Below are 16,852 nucleotides of genomic sequence, written 5' to 3'. Positions count from 1 at the left end.
AGACAGGCCCTTTCCCAGGTGCTCATGGAGCAGGAGGCTGGCTTCTTACTCAGACAGTACATAGCCAACACAGTAGATCACCTTGCCTCCCCATGGCTGCATATCTACCCGACATAAATCTTATTATCTATTGTTTCTGTATGGAGAAAGACTTGTAGGAGATGCGATGGTAGGAGGCTGTCTTGGCCGTTGGGCCGTTGTTCGGATTAGGGGTAGGGCTAGAAACCAGTAGGGTTCGGGTTCGGGTTCATCACGATTAGGGCCAAGGGCCCTCAGGGTGACCGTTAGGGCCGTCATTTGAGTTAGGGGTAGGGCTACTCACCAGTAGGGTTCGGGTTCGGGTTCAGCTGCGTCACGATTAGGGCCGAGGGCCCTCAGGGTGACCGTTAGGGCTGTTGTTCAGGTTAGGGGTAGGGCTAGTCACCAGTAGAGTTTGGGTTCAGGTTCGTCACGATTAGGGCCAAGGGCCCTCAGGGTGACCGTTAGGGTCGTTGTTTCCGTTAGGAAATGATAGCAGGCATCGCAGCTGCCTGTAGACAAAGCTGTCTCAAATCTGTCTCACAAGGGGCAATGGAGGAGTAGGCGTTGACCTCTTCACCCTGGCAACCAGTGACAGAACTCGAGGGAATGGCAGGAAGATATTCCAGGGGAGGTTTAGGTTGGATATTAGGAAAAGGTTCTTCACACAGAGGGTGGTGGATCACTGGAACAGGCTCCCAGGGAGGCGGTCATGGCACCAAGCCTGACAGCATTCAAGAAGCATTTGGACAATGCCCTCAGACACATGGTGTGAATTCTGGGGCTGTCCTATGCTCAGACAGGAGTTGGACTCGATGATCCTTGTGGGTCCCTTCCAACTCAGGACATTCTATGATTCTATGATGAGCTCCAGCACTTCAGCCCTTTGCTAGGCAGTTCCCTAACACTAGAGTTTCCCCACCTGCATTGGGCTAGAAAGCATCTCGTTAATCACGCAGGACCCATGCTCTGCAGAGAGGTACAGTGACCCTGGTTAGTGTTTTCCCGAAAAAAAAAGCAGCTGAACTTGTCCTTCCCACCCTTTAAAGTATATCAGTAAGACTGCAGACACCCATTAGCAACTTGGGCTGGGCACTCACGTAGAAGGGCTCATACAAATCGCTGCTCACATCAGCAAAGAGAGGCTGTACTCTGAGCTCCCATATCTGAGACAAAGTTTCTATTCCATTCCAGACAACAGCTAAGTGAAACTCTGGTCTGCAGATGATATCCCTAGGCCCTTTGGTTTAACCTAAAGCAATCAGAGGCACTGTCAGTTTTACTTACCTCTCTGTTTTTACATACCTAAAGCTGCCTGTGGAATGTATTTTCCAGCAATGCAATTCACCAACAATTGCCCATGCACACCCAGAGCTAACCCTTAGTGTAACTATCCATCCCTTTACAGCTGAAGAAAATTTCAGAAAAAGAAACTAAAAAAAAAAGGTGAGAAAGAGAATTTTAACAAAAGAGGAATTAAGTAGATGCACCTGGGTATGCATTTGAGTTTGCCTGCTCCCATAAAACCAATGTAGGCTGCAGGTTTTAGCTGGACCATTAAAAACCTCAAGATTATCAAATTTATGAAATTTGATTGAGAGCAGACAACAAGCAGATTAAAAAATCTTCTAAAAATGTAACAACCAAAAACATTACATTCATAAAGTAACAATAAAGGGGAGAAATCCTGAGAAAAGGCTAAGGCTTTCACAAAACTAAAAAAAAAAACTCTTTCTAAATCTTTTATATACAAAAAAAAAATGGAACAGCACATTTTCTTATCAAAATAATAAAAACATTCTCTAAAACTGCAGAGCAAGTTCTTCTTCATTGCAAGGGGGAAAATATAACAGGAGACGTGCAAGTTCTTTTACAAAGCCTGAGCCAAATGAAGCTGAGCAGAAAGAGGAGTGCAATTCTATTTATACTGCACTGGTACAGTGTAGGTACACCAGTACTGTGTAGGTTTCTCCACATATGTAACCTGAAAGAACATTCAAAATACATTTCTTCTAGTGATCTTTCCCTAAGTAAATGAAATCAGCAAAGCGTAATGCTTTTACGTAGTACACGTACAGCATACAATTCCTTATTAAACACATAAGCAAAATGCTTTGCCACATACTTAAAAATGGTTTTACGGCACAGTACTCTGAGATAGTCCGTGGGCTTTACAGAGATGCTTACAGTTTCCTTTAATGTACTCACTGTCAGTCATGATCAGAGAGAGGATAAATGACTGGGCAAAGCAGGTAGCTGAGATGGTATGGCAATTCCTATGTTCCCATACGTTCAGAAATGCCATGTGTGTACACAGACAGAACCACATGCCTCAGCCAGAAGACTTTTCATACAAAAGACCTGAAAATACAAGAGCTAAAAGAGTTAACACAGTAGGAGAATCACAGAATTCAACATCAGACTTATTACAAGTACACACGTGCCTGCTGTTGCAGAAGATTTAGGAAAAGTGAAGGTTCAGTTAAAGAAGATAATACCTGGAAAGGAAAACTGCAGGCCAATACATTTCCTTAGGAAAGACGAAAATTGGCCATAGAATGAGAGCACCTCTGTAAAGAGGAATGGTGTAATACGTTTCCTAGCTGGTGGTGTGTCAGAAGGAAAACACAGAAGTTTCACAAGGACACAGTATCTTTGGAAAAGGGTGGACAGGTGGAGGACTTTTATAATTCTGAAATTGTTGTCCCATGTTCTGCCTTTTTCTGTTTGTGAAATGTCCGTGTGATAGATACTTCATCTTGGGGAAAACATTCAGTATTAGGCAATTGCTATAACAGAAGAGATCCGCTCTGACCTCAAGAAGACTTTCTTGCTTGATTTAAGCCAAGTTATTCAGAACTACATATTCTGTTATTCCATATAAAGGGAATGACATGCCGATTTCAGCCAGTGACTCTTTTATTACCATTTGCTGCTATAAAAATTAAGGTTAAAATTAATTTCACATTATCTAAGGATGCTAATTTAAAGCAGCATTTCTTCCTCTAAGTTTCTGTAATCTAATTTTGCAAATGAAAATGTGGGAAGAACATTGAGCTATTTAAGAGACTATCAAGGGAAAAATGGTGAGGACAACTATATGGGTTATAGTGAGGGAATTATAGCCAAAATTGCATTTAAAGCTACAATAGGGCCTTCTCCTGAGGAGTAACTTGATGAACACAAAGTAAAGGAGAAGATAGTACAACCTATTACTTGTAATGTTAAGTGTTTATTATTTATCCAAACAGTAACAGCCTCCACGCACCAAGAGTTTTTGGGTGAGTAGGCAAAGCCTGCAGCCTCTAGGAGCTGAGAAGTTGTCACTGATGGCACTCTTACCTGGCCACACGCCTTTACCACAGCTGAGTTTCCATGTTGTCCCTCTGATTTCCATACCAATACACACATATCAGAAATATCTATTGGAGGCAGGGCCTCAAAACAAGAAAATACCAACTCCAGCAAGTGCGAGTCCAGGGAAGAGCAAAGGAGTGAGCTGTGTGCCACATGTACAGCACTCCGAAATGCACATCAGCAATGTTCGTAGGTGACTCCGTAAACTGAGTTTAGGAAAAGCATAAATAACCGAATAAAACAAAGAAGCAACTTTTAGATGTGTTAAAACAGTGTTAAGAAAGACTAAGAAAATACTCCTCTGGTATATTCTCCAGATATTCTTTGGACATGCACCACAATAGAAAGAATGATATTAAATGGTCAAAGCACAAAGTAACATATTGTACAGAGTTTTGAAGTTCCACCATATTCCTATGGTGGCAACTTTCCTATTTGTATGCTTTGCAAGCCTTTAAGCAAAAAAAAAGGTACTTGAATTGTGTATTGTGATTGAAGGTAACAACGGCAACAGCAATATTTATGTGCTGCCTTTCACAAGCCTGCATCCTTGTGTCTTGAATAGGTCAAAAAGGCTTTGGCTATGAATATAATTATGAAAATTATATTTCATAGAATCATAGAATGGTTTGGGTTGGAAGGCACCTTAAAGATCATCTAGTTCCAACCCCGCTGCCACAAGCAGGGACACCTTTCCACTAGACCAGGTTGCTCAAAGCCTCATCCAACCTGGCCTTAAACACTGCCAGGGAGGGGGCAGCCACAGCTTCTCTGGGCAACCTGTTCCAGTGTCTCTCAACCCTCACAGTAAAGAATTTCTTCCTAATATCTAATCTAAATCTACCCTCTTTCAGTTTAAAACCGTTCCCCCTCGTCCTGTCACTACTTGTCCTTGTAAAAAGCCCTTCTCCAGCTTTCCTGTAGGCCCCCTTCAGGTACTGGAAGGCTGCTATGAGGTCTCCCTGGAGCCTTCTCTTCTCCAGGCTGAAGAGCCCCAACTCTCTCAGCCTGTCTTCATAGGAGAGGTGCTCCAGCCCTCTGATCATCTTCGTGGCCCTCCTCTGGACTCGTTCCAACAGCTCCATGTCCTTCTTATGTTGGGGGCCCCATTTCATATGTACAAAACTCATAACATACATATTTTCCAGCTTTTTGGAAAATACCATATAAGACTGGTGGATTGGCATGTGATAAAAAAGACACAGCTAGAAATGGCTTCAAGAAAAGTTAAAGGTAGTGTTTTCAGGTACCTGAGATGCCCACCAGCACAGAACATATTGCTGCTGCTTTAGAGTAACCAGCCCATATAGTTTTGTTTTTGAAAAAGACATGCTCACTAAGAGTACAGAAAAGAAGTTTCCTCTCAGTTAGTAAGTCCAGTGAAACTTCAAACACTACCTCAAAGACAGCACTTCTACAAAGATCTTACATTAGTGAAGCAGGGCAAATTTGAACATGTTTGCCTTTAAAAAGAAGAGCAAATTTCTAAGTTTGCCATTCTTTTCTATTCTCTACAGTTTTCTGCAAGATTCCTGGAATAAAATGTTAAGAATACTAAGAACGAATAGAAATCTCAATGGAAGGTCTGTAACTTGGCTTGTCAGCAAAATTTACTTCCTTCAGGAAAATGAAAAACATTTTCAAGTATTTACTCTCTACTTATATATGAGGGACTGAGTTGACTAATTGTTATATTGAAAACTAGTGAATGAAGTATAAATTCCCACTAACTGCATATCAAGAAACAAACCTTTAAAAATACTATGTTATTTGCATTTATAAATCCCAAGTTACAGTTTCAGCAAATAAATGTAAATGTAAAGTCCTGAATGTAAAAGAGAGAACACTGTTTTTGCGAAATTGTCATATACATCCTGCAGTGACAGCACCTTTTACTGAGATCAATGGGCGTTACAGTTATCCAGTACATCCCAGGACAGGATCCAGATAGCTGCTATTAAAAAGTCATAGATATAAACTCTAATTGGGAAAGAGAAGGCTATCACAACCTGTATAAATCAAAAGCTATAAATGCCAAATGCTGTACTAGTTGCATTGTATAAATTCAATAAAGTAAGGAAAAAGAACATGAAGAAAGTAGTAGTCAGCATGACTACAAAAGAAATTATTTAATTTTATTAGGAACAACGTGAAAAAAATATATTGATCAATTACTAGATGGAAGTTGGAGGCTTGTTAGTTCAGGAAAAGTATAAATATTTTGCTCTGCAGGTCTGCTAAGAATCATGAACAACTTCCCTTCTGAGACTAATCCAAAAAGATGAGCAAGTATTTTTTTAATCAGGTCTGGCCTACTTACATCCGGTGTCTTTACGAGCCTGTGCAATTACTAATGCAGCCTTCTCAGAAACTCTCAGAACCCTGGGGAAGCTCCAAAGAACTGGAATAAACATAAACTGTTTGTGTTTGAAGACAGTGGTTAAAAAAAATAAGGTAATTTGGGGACTTTAGGGCTGCCAACCTGGCATCAATCCTCAGACATCCACTAATCCAGTGTGAAAACTACCTATCAATTGTAATATCTAGTAAGAAATGATACCAAACAGTCGTGTGACACAGTAATGTCAATCAACATTGATATATAGAACATACATTCTCTTGTATTAGTTTTGCTTTGGTTTTTAAGGCTATTATTAGAAATTGAACTGTGGCATAATGTTAAATAAGAAAACACCTTATACACTGTCACGCATTTGTCCTGCTCTGGCAGGGGGATTGGACTAGATGATCTTTCGAGGTCCCTTCCAATCCCTAACATTCTGTGATTCTGTGATTTTGACTGATAGTTGGGACAGCGTTTGGAGGACAGAGCACAGGTGTTCACGGTGCTGGTTTACTGAACATAAATTCCAGTGACACTTAAATCCCTGGGACTGCCAATGCAAACGTTGGACAGATAAACAGAAAAAAACAGAGGATAGGACAGAGAAATATTACTTTGCATTGGCGCATTCCCATACTGGAATGAGCAGTCTCTGAAATCAGCAGTTCAAAAGATGTTGATAAATTGAAGATTTAGAGAAGAGACATGAGATGACTAAAGGACTAAAAACCATGCCTGTCACGGTTTAAAGCTGGGCCAGCTATTAAACCTGTGGCAGATGCCCTCTGTTATCCCCCCCACTCCCCCCAAAGGGAAAGGGAAAGGGAAAAGGGAGAGAGACTTCCGGGTTGGAAAGTTAAAACAGTTTTAATAAACTATAATAATGAAAAAGAGTATAATAATAATAATAGAAATAATCAAATATATACAAATATATATACAAAACCAAGATTGAGCTCCCCTGAGGTCAGCCACGTCACCACCGGCACTGCAGGGCAGGCTCCGGGAAGGCCCAGGCTGGGCCTAGCGACGGTCGAGAGCTGGATTCAGGGATGCACGGATCGGGATCGGGGGCAGCAGGAAAACAGACGGAGTCCTCCTTGGGCACCGGCCATAGCAGAAAGAGAGCGAGACCCTCGTGATCCCCCCGCTTTATACTGAGAATGACGTGTATGGGATGGAATACCCTCGTTGGTCAATTTTGGGTCACCTGCCCTGTCTGCTCCCCCCTGCAGCTGCAACCCCCCTTCGGCTCTTCACTTGTAAGCAGTGAGGAATTTAGCAGTGACCTTGGTTTCTCTAAGAATAAGTACAGCAAGAGCCTTACTGCACAACATCCCTACCGGTGCCTCAGCGATAACTACAAACTTCAGGCGTTATCAGTCCTGGAGGCAGACACTGTCTGCAAACATGCAGTTAGTTTCAGAAAGTGCAGTTACTTAGAGGAGACTTAGCTGAAAGCAAAAATCACTGAAAGGAAAATCGGCCTGGTTTAGGCCAAACCAGGACAATGCCTTATAGAATCATAGAATCATTTTGGTTGGAAAGGACCTTTAAGATCATCAAGTCCAATCATTAACATAACACTGCCAAGTCGACCACTAAACAGTATCCCTAAGCACCACATCTACTCATCTTTTAAATACCTTCAGGGATGGTGACTCCACCACTTCCCTGGGCAGCCTGTTCCAATGCTTGATAACCCTTTCTGTGAAGAAATTTTTCCTAATATCCAATCTAAACCTCCCCTGGTGCAACTTGAGGCCATTTCCTCTCATCCTATCACTTGTTACCTGGGAGAAGAGACTAACACCCTCCTCACTACAACCTCCTTTCAGGTACTTGTAGACAGACCACAGGAGCTCACTTTGTTTAGTCATCAGACCATTTCTCCTGGCACTAGTAAGTTTATTATGCTGTGAGCCACTTCAGGGAGCTGCTCTGGTTGACAGCTAACCTGCCTTTTCCTGTTTGCTTGTTTAAGGTCTTCATCTGCACCAGGTCCCTGAACTGGTTCACCCCATGGCCACATAAGCAGTGCCAACACAAAACTGGTTACAGGGACAAGTGGTAGGGAACTGAAGGAAAAGCCAGGACAGTTCATCCACAGATTTAGATCAAATTAACTTCCTCCATGCATGCCTTCCTACAGAACGCTTTCTCCAGCCTTGTGGTGTCGGTGAAGAAGACATTACAGACCCTTCTGGGTAGAAGCCAAGGCTGGTGACATTCACAGTGGAACAATTAATCGAGCACTGTGATGTCTTCTTTTTCACCAGCAGTATCACCCATGAGATTAGATAGCAGTTTAAGAGATTTCACTGCCTAATTTAAAGACTCTGTTCACAGAAGTCCTGCAGTGTATGCTATGTAGAACAGCAGACTGATGATCTGGACATTTCTTTCTGTCCTCAAACCCTAGGAGGCGATGTACTGAAAAACATCCAATCTTATATTCTGCAAGCAATCTATAAACTTTCCCTTTAGAAACAGAAACACTAGTGCATTTGTATACATATACTCTTCCTCTAATCTTTTCTAAAGAAATATGACTGACTGGTCCAGTTATCTGCAACTGAGTCCTCTCCAGCCTTAAACATGATACAAACAAGTCTGAGAGGATAAACATGACAGCGCTCCAGCAAAGCTAATAAAGCCATTGTTCTCATCTGTAAAAGAAAAGGTGCCTTTACCCATTTTTATTATAGCTTATATGGCACTTTTCAAGGGTTATTCAGACCACAAAATTTTAAGGAACTGTAAAACTATTTTTAACTGAAAGTCTTTATCATCCCTTTAGCGCCACAGCAGATAAGCTATTAGGCAGCCTACTGTAAACAGCTAAATCTTTCCCATGGTCCAACCATACCCTGAGACAGCAGATAACGTACAGACCGTGAAAGCAAATCCTGGAAATAAGTGGGTCAGAAGCCTAGCAGAGAAGAAGTGCCAATTTGTGGCTGCAGGGAGCTTACCAGAATACAAATGCTGCCCCTTTATCCAGGCGAGGCGCCCGCAGCAGGACCGTGCTGGCTTAGAGACTACTGAGCCACCTCGGTCGTTGCCAGGAAGGAAGCAAGGCACAAGAGGCTGCTGCGGTCAGGCCAGCAGGTCCTCCTGTGGCCTGGGACCCAGCTGCCCACGCAGCTTGGCTCTGACCATAAGAGGGACCGTGGCAGGAAGGGGTTGCCTTGTAGCTCTTGTGAGCGGCTGCAAGACCTCCCGGTCCTTGCAGCTTTCTGAAATACTCATGCCTTGAGCTGTCAGCCATAGAAAGATGTGGAAGTGAATTTTTACAAGGTGAGGAAAATTAGGAGTGTCTGTACGAGACTACAGATTTGAAAAAAAAAAAAATCCATAATTGGGATCCCTTTCTAAAAGAAAAAAATAATAAAAAAAAAAGGTCACATTCCTGGAACAGTCTCTGCCCTTTTAAAGGAAAAAATTTTAACTTCAGGCTTCTAATAATCACAGACTCTGCTGTAATATTAGGAGAGACATGGTCACTAAGCTATTTGGAAAATCTGAGTCAAAACCAAACTACATCCAAAGCTACAGAAGTCTACATAGTTACGACGATGTAGTCTGCTAAAGGACCATTTATTAAGTGTTGGTGTGACCCTAAAGTTCAGCCACCATCAGAAAAACAGTCAAAACTGAGGTGGCAGCATTGTGGGTTATTGCAGTTATCTCTGAAACCAAAAAGAAAGGTCGTTTCCATCACACCAGCATTGCGTTCCCTCCTGAAGAATGTGTGTGCAGGGAAAGGACTGGAGAAAAGGGCTTTCCCTTTATTTTCCTTCTTTTTTTTTTTTACATCACAACCTGCTCCTCAATAAACTAACCAAGGTTGTGACTTTACCTCAAAATTACAAAGGAAAATCATAGATCTTGTGCTCTTTATCAATGGAGCTGCTTTATTGTCACAGCCTAGATATGCTGTTCTCATCCTCTCTAGCTGAACTTCAATGAGTTAACACTTACTTAAATGCTAGTCTGAGAAAATTCTTAAGCTGCAAAAGCCAAGTCAGAGGCTATATGGAGCTGGGCATCATCTGCATACTGACATGATAGGACACATTGGCTCATTCCTATACGCTCCTGTGTGAATTTCCCTCCCTTTCATATTATGTTGAATTAAAAAGGATGATGAAATATTAAACCCCATCTGTCCATCTCCCTAAGCAAGGTGTACTGCTAATATTGTCATCTCCCAGCAGCAAAACACTGAGCTTTTTTGAAGGAGAAGAAAAAAATTTCTTTCATCCAGAAGATATCAAATAAGACCTAGAACAAACAAATTACATCAAGGACTACAGTTTTTTTTTTTGGGGGGGGGCGTTGCAAGATAGGAGTAAGGTGTGAATGTATTATTTGGATTAGACAGAAAAATATCTTGAATTTCTTGTGTTACCACCCCAAAACTGCATGAGGCTTCTCCCACTTTGTGCAGGATTTTTTCTAGCTCTTATTTCCTCACAAGGAAATAAATCTACTTCAAAACCCTGACTCACTGTTGCCAACAGCTTTGATGAAGTATCAAATACTCCATAGTACGTGCTAAAAAACTTTTAGAGCAAGAAATGTATAACAGAGCTTAATTTTATTTCAGTTTGAACACAGTGGAGAGTGGAACAGGGAAGAAACAAGATAATTAGACTGACTGTGGTTTTGACGGTCTCAGCAGCTGTGCTATTTCCAACAGACTACTTGCAACAGCGGTATCAATACTTCAGCAATCATACATAAGAGTTTTGTTTAGCAGCAGAGCCTTACGTCTAGTACAGTTCACTGCAAGGGGAAAACCACATCCAGCTCATTTTAATGAAAAACAAAATCAGCATTCAGTTTCATAAAACTAAATGCTAGTACTTTCTAAATAAATAATGCGTTTCCACTAATTCTTCATTAACAACTATGCTGAAGACTTCCTATATAAAAAAAAAAAACAAGTCAAATCCAGCCTTCGGAAAATATTTTCCTGCACATTTTGATCCTTTTCTGGCAGCCAAAAGGGCAGAAGGAGTCCTAAAATCTCCATATTCATAACAAAAAGTTTCTCCAGAAAACAGATGGGTTTAAGACAGGCAGCCAAGAAGGGCTTTTGTAACAAGTCTCAAAGCTGTTGGGGCTGCACTTGGAAACACTGCAGACATTTGGAGGCTGGAAATATTTTTCAGCCATTCTAGTCCACCCAATCATTTCGCTGACTGGCCAGCGTCGCAAAAGTAATCATGACCACTTGCACCCTCAGTCTATAGGGATTCAGTACACTTGGACTACTCTGTCCTCCTTTGACAAAAGGTTTTATATAGACAGTGCCAGACATTAATTACAATAATTTGTTGTTAGCCTTGTTTCCTAAGGAAATAAGGCTCATGCACTTGCATTGTCCATTTGGGTGGACATCTGTCCCCTTTAACAACTTCTGAGTTGATGGGTAATTTCAAACACAATCAAAAGAACTAAAAAACATCGCAGATGTTATGTTCTTACAAATTCCATGAATACTGCTGGCTGGGTAAAGGAAAGGAAAAAAAATCTATAGTTCACTGAGGGAGAAAGGTAGAATTCAGCCATAACCTTCAGCATAGCAGAAGCTGGCTCGGCCAAAGAATGTGCTGTCTTTTGCCTAGTAGAAGTGAAATAAAAGGGATGGGGGTAAGCAGAGTAACTGAAGTGGCAGTATAAAGAAAATGAGACCTAAGCCTGCAGAAAGACATACTCAAAGTTTTGTTGGTCATGGAACAACCTCCTTTCTTATATTATTGCATGATGACAAAGCTTTCAAGTACTATCAAGCCGTTAAATAAAATGGTTGATTAAACTTCCTTCAGCTGGTTCCTTTGCATTATAACCATTCTACTCAAGAAACATATATTAAATATACACGTGCTTCACACAGATGGATTATACTGGCAATTCATTACTAATTTTCTATGAAACTGACCACAGGTTCACTAGAGATCACAGGGTAGCTAACAAGATCACCCCTCTGTTCCTTAACAGAATTTCTAAATGCATTTCTCTTGAATCATCTATTTCCTTAGGTATTAATGTTTCTTTCATTAAATGAGCATTACTAGAGATCCCTACACATATAATATTCTTTGCCTGATGTTTCTCCTTTACATATTAGTTTGGAGTCTTTGCTGAAGTTATGAATATGATACTGTGGAAAAGAGACCAAAGCTAATGACATCTTTAACAAGAGTAGAAAGCACAACATAAACCACACAACTGAGTTAATACTTAAAGAACAAGAATTTAATTCAGTATGCAATGTTTTCCTAGGAGGATCTTTATTTTCAATGCTATACATGTGAAAATAAGAATGAATAAGTGACTCATTATCTACATGTATAAAAATATAAACATCCTATCAAATATCTGCAAAGTCACCCCTCATGATATGCATCACTGAAAAGACCTATGCCTTAACTTCAAATTAAAAGAAAGACTGCCTTTGTTTTTTTAATAGCACTTGTAAATGCTACTGCATTCATCCATAACTACATGAACTGTGAACAACAGCAGCTACAAAATGTATGCAGGACTCCAGCATTGTGCCTTTATATTTTTGTCCTTCTGCACATCAACAGTTAGCAGAGTCATCGTGTTTATCCATTCTTTGAGCTCTCAATAGAAGAGACCAGCAAAACTCAGTGACTTTGCCTTGGGCGTTTTACTTTTTAAAAATTTTACTGAAATTACAAGTAACGTTTAAGAAAAATATCATCTTCTGTGGCAAACAATCAGATGACTGTTACATTTATGGCACCATCATTTTAAGGCTAAATGTAATGAGTTATCATTAAAAGAAGGGCCCCATTTCCTAATACTAATAACGCTTAGAGTTTTTAGCACAAACACAAAGATTAAAAAATCATCAGTTTATGTTTTTATTACACCCATTTTTACTTAAAATATGAGAAACTCTGGGTCATCTGCCAGCAAAGGGATAGGAAGTCACTGATCAAAATACAGGCAATCTTTGTTTTAGAGCTGCATTCAGCCACCTGGAAGTTTAGGTATGATTCACATTCAAGCAAATATGTAATTGATTTCAGTTCTACAAGCTGATATTCATATTCAGTTTTTCCATAGAAACAGGCATAGGAAACCAGTAAAACATTACCTTATGTACATAGCGTAATACGTAAATGCCTAGCTAGATATATTATGAAATTCTGTAGCACTAAAATGATTAAAAAACTAAATGATTCATGTAAAATGTTTATATACTGTATATATATGTACACTCTATCACGAGTTCAATTTAAAACTGCCCCTATTCATAACTCCTATGATGGATTTAGTAAGCTACCAGATTCTTAAAAAAAAGAAAGCTATCTAGAGCAAATTTGAACACTTTACTGAAAACTGATTTTATACAAAATCTTAAAAAACATACCTCAGAATTACTTAACAGAAACTAGAAAAAGATGGTCATTATTCTCGAGAATGGCACTGTAAAGACCTTGTGGCTGTGACCAATGTCCTTTCACTCGTGGTATAAAGAAGTTAAGCACAAAGAAATCATCTCAGAGTAAGGCATAGGACAAACAGGTTTCGTTCCGTCTTCAGGCGTTATTGGCCTCTCACTCTAGCTTATTGCTCACCTCATTTGGCAGGTATACATTTCTCTCCTTTTAAAAATACCCCATTATACAACTATCTACAACTGGACAATACCCAGCGCTTTCATATGCGCATCTTCAATTTAATCACATTGATAAACAATCTTGCTAATATAAAAAAAAACAAGGTGATGCAAATTATTTTCAGTTTTACACGGTTGCGCATGCACTTAATGAAAGACCAAGTAGTGAATACAGAGACTGAGCACTGAAACTCAACTCAATACATACATAACTATAGCTCTTTTCCAAGGAATTAAGGTTTTAAAAATAAAACCCTACTGTGAAATTCTTTGGTTAGAATACAAGTGCTAGTAGTATTTCTAAATTTAGAGTTAGAACAATTTACCATTCAAGAGTTTTAAAAATGTAACTTCAGGCTTTTAATATGCACCGCTAAATTCTTCAACACTTCGGATACATTTAGGATATTTTTCCGTGAAGGTCTGAATGGACAATAAAGGTTTTTAAATCAAGTTCAGGTTTTAAAGGGAAGTGCTTTTGTACCCCAGTCTTCACAAATCCATTAGCAAGATCTGCTCGACCTTCCCTACTGTAAAACCTGCTGCCCAGATCGTCTGTTCCAAAGCAAGCTATCGCTGCCTCCTCTGAAGAAAGACTGTTAGATAGCACGAACCAAATACAGCTTAGAAGGTGTAGTTTCCCCTGAAGAAAGCTGGCATCATTCCTGTTTTTGTAAGGACGGGGCTTAATCCTTTCTAGGAAGCACTAAGTTTGTCTAAGAAGAGTACTTAACTCTCAGCAGTGTCATTGCCCTGGTAGTACTGCCATGAAAACTAAGAAACTCATTCTTAAAAAAGTGGGTTTGGCATCAATTTTCTTGGCTTCAAAGTTTTACAGCACTAACATGACAAAACTTAAAAGTAACAAGCAGGGTGCTCTTGATTACACTTATAATGTACATCTGCATCAATTCAACATACATGATTTCAGCCTCCCAGGAAGCAGGCCCTACCTTCACACTGGTAAGTCTGGCTTCATCTCACCCTCATCATTTTGAAAGTGTTTAAGGAAATATGCATAGAGATTTCTATGCATATTATAGACAGTAACTTCAAGAGAATTATAAGGACTTCACACCACCCATGAAAGTTACAATTCACAAGCACTTTAATTTTTCAAAGCATCGTTGTTTTACCTCTCGAGGGAATAAACACATCTCTGAGGACACTTTATAGTTCACATGGTTGGTTATCCAGCAAACCTGTCCTTTCACAAAAGCCTTATGTGCCTGCTATGCAGGCCCTGATCCAGTTTAACAGCTTGGAGAGGGGAGTTCAGAGAGACAGGGAGCAGAGAGGGGAGATGGATGCAACCGGTCACGAAGGGCCACATGTATGCCTCCTGCAAAATTACTCATCTCCACAGATGAAGTATGAGCTGGAGTGCCCAGCCCTTACAGTCAGGCATCGCTTCTATGTGACAGTCCTTCACAGACAGGCATCACTTTGATGGCGGGAGGGATAAAATAGACTGTTGTGGGTCTGCCCAACAAGGCAAAATCCTGCTTAAGGGTATGGGGATGAGAAAAGACAGACATTTGTCATGCCATCTTCAACAGAAGTTGCTGAAAAGCAACTGAAAAAGTTCCTCGGCCCCTAAGTGGCTGTTTTTTAAAACACCCCACCCTGACAGAGCTATCCCTCAGGTCCTGTGCGTGGAGAGGGGCAGGAGCTGGGTTCACACGCACACTTTCCTGGGGTAGGTATTTGTCTGCTCCCGCTACCTCTCTTTTTCCTCGCTACCGACACAGCTACTGGGAGGCTTGGGAGGGAGGATGAAGGTGCGAGCCAGGATACGGAGGCTGAGCAGGGACGTGGTGGCCAAGCAGGGACATGGTGGCTGAGGCACGACATGGTGACCACCTGTCCCCGGGGCCGTCAGGAGGTGTGTACAGGAGGGGTGGGGGCTGCGCAGGTGTCTGGCCCGCCTTGTGCGTGGAGGCAGGCACCGGGGTGAGGAAAGCGCAGGGGAGCACAGGCCCCCTCCGTGTCCTCCTTCCTCCGGGCCAGGAGGGACCGTGGGTGCAAGGGTGTGCAGGGGCCACCATCTTATCCCCACGCCACAGGCCGGGTGGATGCTCAGTCCCGGCAGAAGACATACTCGGTGTAGCTCGTCCAGATCTTGTCATCGGCAGGACCGCCCTGCTCGGGGGCAAAGGCGCAGGTGCCGGTGGAGGAGCAGGCGGCCATGCGGAAGCCGGCCTCGGAGAGCCGGTCGAAGGCTTGCTCCAGGAAGTTGAACTTGAGGTAGTAGCGGGCGGTGTAGCGCTCGGGAGGGCGGTCGGGGTCGCGGCTCTCGTTCAGCGTCTCCCCGAAGACCTCCTTGGCCAGTGCCGTCTTGCCGCAGACGGTGATGCGGGCCACTCGCCGGAACTTCGCGTCGGCCTGCGCCTCCCGCCCGATGGTGTAGGAGCCCCGGTAGCCGATGGTGATGTAGCCCGAGCGTCGCCCCCCCGCCCCGTCCAGCGACTGCGAGGGCGTGAGGAGCGGCCCGCCCGAGGGGCTGCGGCTGGCGGTGGGCGACGGGGCGGACGCCGCGGCTCCCCCGCCGCCTCCTTCCAGCGGCTCGGCCTCCAGGTAGCCGAGGAGCGGCGGCGGCGGCGGCTCGTCGGCGCAGACCGAGCCGTCGCGGTGCAGGGCGGCGGGGCGGGCGGCAGCGGCGGCCCGAGCCTGAGCCAGGCGGCGAGCCAGGTCTGGCAGCTGGAAGTACTCGGCCTCCCGCTGGAGGCGGCTGCGCTCGGGGAAGTGCTCGGGTAGCACCAGCCGCAGGTCCCGCAAGTAGTCCAGGATGTAGCGGAAGAGGAAACCGTCACGGTCGAGGAAGAAGCGGCCCTTGCTGTCCCGGGGCAGCTCGCTGGGCTGCTGCTGCGAGAACATGCGCCAGAGCAGCGAGTCGCGTACCGAGACCACGGTGCAGCGCCGCGTCACGTACACCTGCCCGCCCACGTTCAGCTCCACGATCTCCGGGAAGGACGACCAGCCGCCCGCCGCTGCCGCTGCCGCCCCGCTCCCCGCCGCCCCGCTCCCTGCCGCCGGCGAGACGCCGCCGCCGTTGGGCAGCCCGCGGGCGCTGTCCGCCAGGGCCATACCGGAGCGAGCCCGCTGCCGGCGGCGAGCCGCCGCCCTTCCTCCTCCTCCTGCTCCTCCGGCCGCCGGGGCTCCGGCGGGGCCGCCTCCGCCGCCCGCGGGGGAGCGCGCAGCCCTCCGCCGCTGCCCGGCGGAGCCTCCCGCCCCGTCTGTCCCCGGAGCCGCGCTGCCGCTGCTTCTCCACTCCCCGCTGCGGCTCCGCTACCGGCCAGGCTCTTCCGTCGGGCTGCGAGCGGACAGCCCCGCCGGCGGCAGGGGACCGTGTTTATGTAGCGCGGCCGCACCTCGCGGTAGGCGTGGGAGGCTGGCGGGAGGCAGAGCTGAGCGCACGGGGAGGGGAAGGGGACGGCCCTGCACTGACGCAGGGTCCCACGTCGTCGTTC

The 16,852-nt window shown here is 43.8% G+C and overlaps 1 protein-coding gene across 1 annotated transcript; it reads right to left on the bottom strand.

The window, feature by feature from the left end:
• Positions 1-12,004: 12,004 nt before the first annotated feature.
• Positions 12,005-16,493, bottom strand: KCTD12 (potassium channel tetramerization domain containing 12). Its single transcript, XM_068424447.1, has one exon. It carries the CDS (start codon positions 16,467-16,469, stop codon positions 15,462-15,464), a length of 1,008 nt encoding a protein of 335 aa, XP_068280548.1. The 5' UTR covers positions 16,470-16,493; the 3' UTR covers positions 12,005-15,461.
• Positions 16,494-16,852: the final 359 nt, after the last annotated feature.

This window comes from Nyctibius grandis, chromosome 2 (assembly GCF_013368605.1).
Source record: "Nyctibius grandis isolate bNycGra1 chromosome 2, bNycGra1.pri, whole genome shotgun sequence".
Lineage (NCBI taxonomy): Eukaryota > Metazoa > Chordata > Aves > Nyctibiiformes > Nyctibiidae > Nyctibius > Nyctibius grandis.
Note: the sequence above shows the minus strand (reverse complement) of the source record. Positions and strands in the feature narration are given on the sequence as shown.